Raw genomic sequence first — 3077 nt, 5'->3', positions numbered from 1 at the left:
TTGATTTTTTACAGAGAGGAAGGGAGAGGGATAGAGAGTTAGAAACATCGATGAGAGAGAAACATCGATCAGCTGCCTCCTGCACACTCCCTACTGGGTATGTGCCTGCAACAAAGGTACATGCCCTTGACCGGAATCGAACCTGGGACCCTTGAGTCTGCAGGCTGACGCTCTATCCACTGAGCCAAACCGGTTAGGGACAAATTGTTTTTTACTGAGTGAAAAACTTACACATATAATAATGGCTTTGTTACTATAAATTAACACTAAAAAATATAAAGCTAGATCATCAGTTATTTAATATTAATTATGATAATATAATGATTATATCTTATAGTATTTATTATATTAATAATTAAATATGTGAATAAAATGCAATGCTAGGTATTATAGCTATATTTTATTAATTTCTCAGTTTTAAAATTTTTTCATAAGCTGCTAAAACTAGCAATATATCAGGACAAACTCTAAAAAAACTTTCATTTGAGATTTTCTTATTTATTTTGTTTTTGCTTATATGACTATACTTTTTATTTTTATTCTAAGATGTACTCACTGCTACAAAGTTTTTTAATCCACTGGAGTCTTTAAAAGTTTCTGAAGATGAAAAAATAAGTTTCTTAAGATAATTTATCCTTTCCTCATATTTTACTATTATTTTTACAATTTAACTTTTTTGCAAGTAATAATTGAATTAGTATCCAAATAGAAAAAGCACAGCAGGATTTAATCCTCAAACAAATTTAATTCTAAGATTTTGCTATATTAATGTAGTGTTTGAATTACTTCTCCTCCCTTCACTCCTTAGGAAATTGTAGGTAAATATCAGAACTTTTCCCAAAGGGTGCAGAGAGAGTGATGTTTTCTGATAAACATAATTAAAAAGACCCGGCATTAACAGTGACTGTGGAGAGAAGATGTGACTCTAGAATACTCTTCCTGAACTATTTCGGCCGTTTTCTACAACTTCCCAACCCTAATAACGAAAAGAATCTACCAAAGCTGAACACAGGCCCTAAGCAGAGTGACTCCATATGGAAATCTGTTGTATAGATTAACAGACCTGAATCTGATTTCAATAAGGCTATATTTCTGTTATAATTTAAGAACAGAATCCAAGCATCATTTATATAGAAACATGCTAAACAATGAAAAGTAAATTTAATGAAAAAGTAAGGCTCCAAGCAATTTCTCCTTCTCTCCTCTGACTCACTCATTCACTCAATGCTTCGTCTGCTCATATATGCCTTCACAGCCCATTTACTGAGCACCTCCCATGTTCCTCCTCACACATGCAAAAACCTCACCGAAAAGCAACACAACTTTTTCTTCTAGAGCAGCGGTTCTCAACCTGTGGGTCGCGACCCCTTTGGGGGTTGAACGACCCTTTCACAGGGGTCGTCTAAGACCATCGGAAAACACATATATAATTACATATTGTTTTTGTGATTAATCACTATGCTTTAATTATGTTCAATTTGTAACAATGAAATTGGGGGTCACCACAACATGAGGGACTGTATTAAAGGGTCGCGGCATTAGGAACGTTGAGAACCACTGCTGTTGCGGCTCCCCACAATAAAGAATCTAGAGTTATTCCAAAACACACATGGAGAGAGAGTACTCATGAAAAGGCAAGTCAGAAAGGATCAAATACGACATCTGTCTCTCGCAAAACTCTATCTGACCTCAGGAGCCATCCAAAACGGTGTTCCTACGGACGTGTTCCGGCGGTGCCAGGTGCTGGTGAGCTGTGCAGACACACCTGGAAGGAAGAGACAAGACTTACTTCTTGTATTAATGCTTCATGCAAACAGATTCTAATTGCAGTAAATTTTCTTACAAAGTAATATTAAAATTCTGTTCCCTTAAGCTGCCACTGGACTTGAACTTTACATTAAAGTTTCCCAAGTCCGGATTTTTGCACAGCCAAAATACAGAATGGTCCCCTGTTTTTCATTTCTCATATCCAAACATATGTATCCAAACAAATGCATCATTTCAAGTTTTAGGTCCTCCATGCTGACTTTTAATCTGCTTTTGATCATACTAACTTCTATGTCTATTTTGGCATGTAATTGTTATTTAAATGGTATGCTTCCTACCCTCTCCCTCCCTCTGTCCACTATCAATTTCTGGTGAATCTGAAAATATTTTATGGTGGCATTCACCTAGGGCAGTGGTTGGCAAAATGCGGCTCATGAGCCACATGCGGCTCTTTGGCCCCTTGAGTGTGGCTCTTCCACAACATAATGACTTCTGCGCATGGGCCACAAAGTTTCAATCACACAGTACGTGCGCACCCGCACGTGGTATTTTGTGGAAGAGCCACACTTAAGGGGTCAAAGAGCCGCATGTGGCTCGCGAGCCCCAGTTTGCCGACCACTAACTAGGGGGTGACTGGAAGTTTCAAATTAACAGCATCTATTTAAACCAGCACCATTAGTAGAATCTGTTCTTTTCTTTGAGAGAGAATATAACCAAAGGACTACAATGAAGAGGTACAACCAAATATTTCAATCATGTCATCCCATTCCCTCCAACCGGTTAGACATAATCATAACTGACCCTTAAGAAAATTAGGAGGGAAGCCTCTCTCCTCGCATTTTAATATCAGAGGAGAGTGATACTAACAGCAAGCACTCCTGCTCTTCACACAGGGCCCGGTTACTTGCTTCTGACTGTTCAGTGCTGCCTCCCTTGACCTCCGCTGGACTTGATGGGTTAGATCCAAATCCTGGGCTTCCTTCCACTCCCTGGTTTCCCTGGTTTGGAAAGTACCTCCCGGGCGTCACATTTGTTTTAGGCTCTGGATGCTTATCTTTCCAGGGACAAGCCAAATAGAACAAAGGCACTAATAGAAAGTTAACATTGGATTCCTTTAAGGCAGCAGCTCCCAGCCTGTGGGTCGCGACCCCTTTGGGAGTCGAACGACCCTTTCACAGGGGTCGCCTAAGACCATCAGAAAACACATGTTGTTTTTGTGATTAATCACTATGCTTTAATTATGTTCAATTTGTAACAATGAAATTGGGGGTCACCACAACATGAGGAACTGTATTAAAGGGTCACGGCAT

The 3077-nt window shown here is 39.2% G+C and overlaps 1 protein-coding gene across 1 annotated transcript in view; it reads right to left on the bottom strand.

Moving 5' to 3' along the window:
- The window catches only part of MYO3A (myosin IIIA), a 212238-nt gene that overhangs the window by 168428 nt on the left and 40733 nt on the right, over nucleotides 1–3077 (bottom strand). Inside the window, exon 5 of the mRNA XM_006773822.2 lies at nucleotides 1689–1765. Coding sequence (XP_006773885.1) covers nucleotides 1689–1765 — 77 coding nt within the window. The remainder of the gene's footprint in view (nucleotides 1–1688; nucleotides 1766–3077) is intronic.

Source organism: Myotis davidii, unplaced genomic scaffold, assembly GCF_000327345.1.
Source record: "Myotis davidii unplaced genomic scaffold, ASM32734v1 scaffold86, whole genome shotgun sequence".
NCBI classification, from domain to species: domain Eukaryota; kingdom Metazoa; phylum Chordata; class Mammalia; order Chiroptera; family Vespertilionidae; genus Myotis; species Myotis davidii.
The sequence above is the reverse complement of the archived record's forward strand: the minus strand, read 5'-3'. Positions and strand labels throughout refer to the sequence as shown.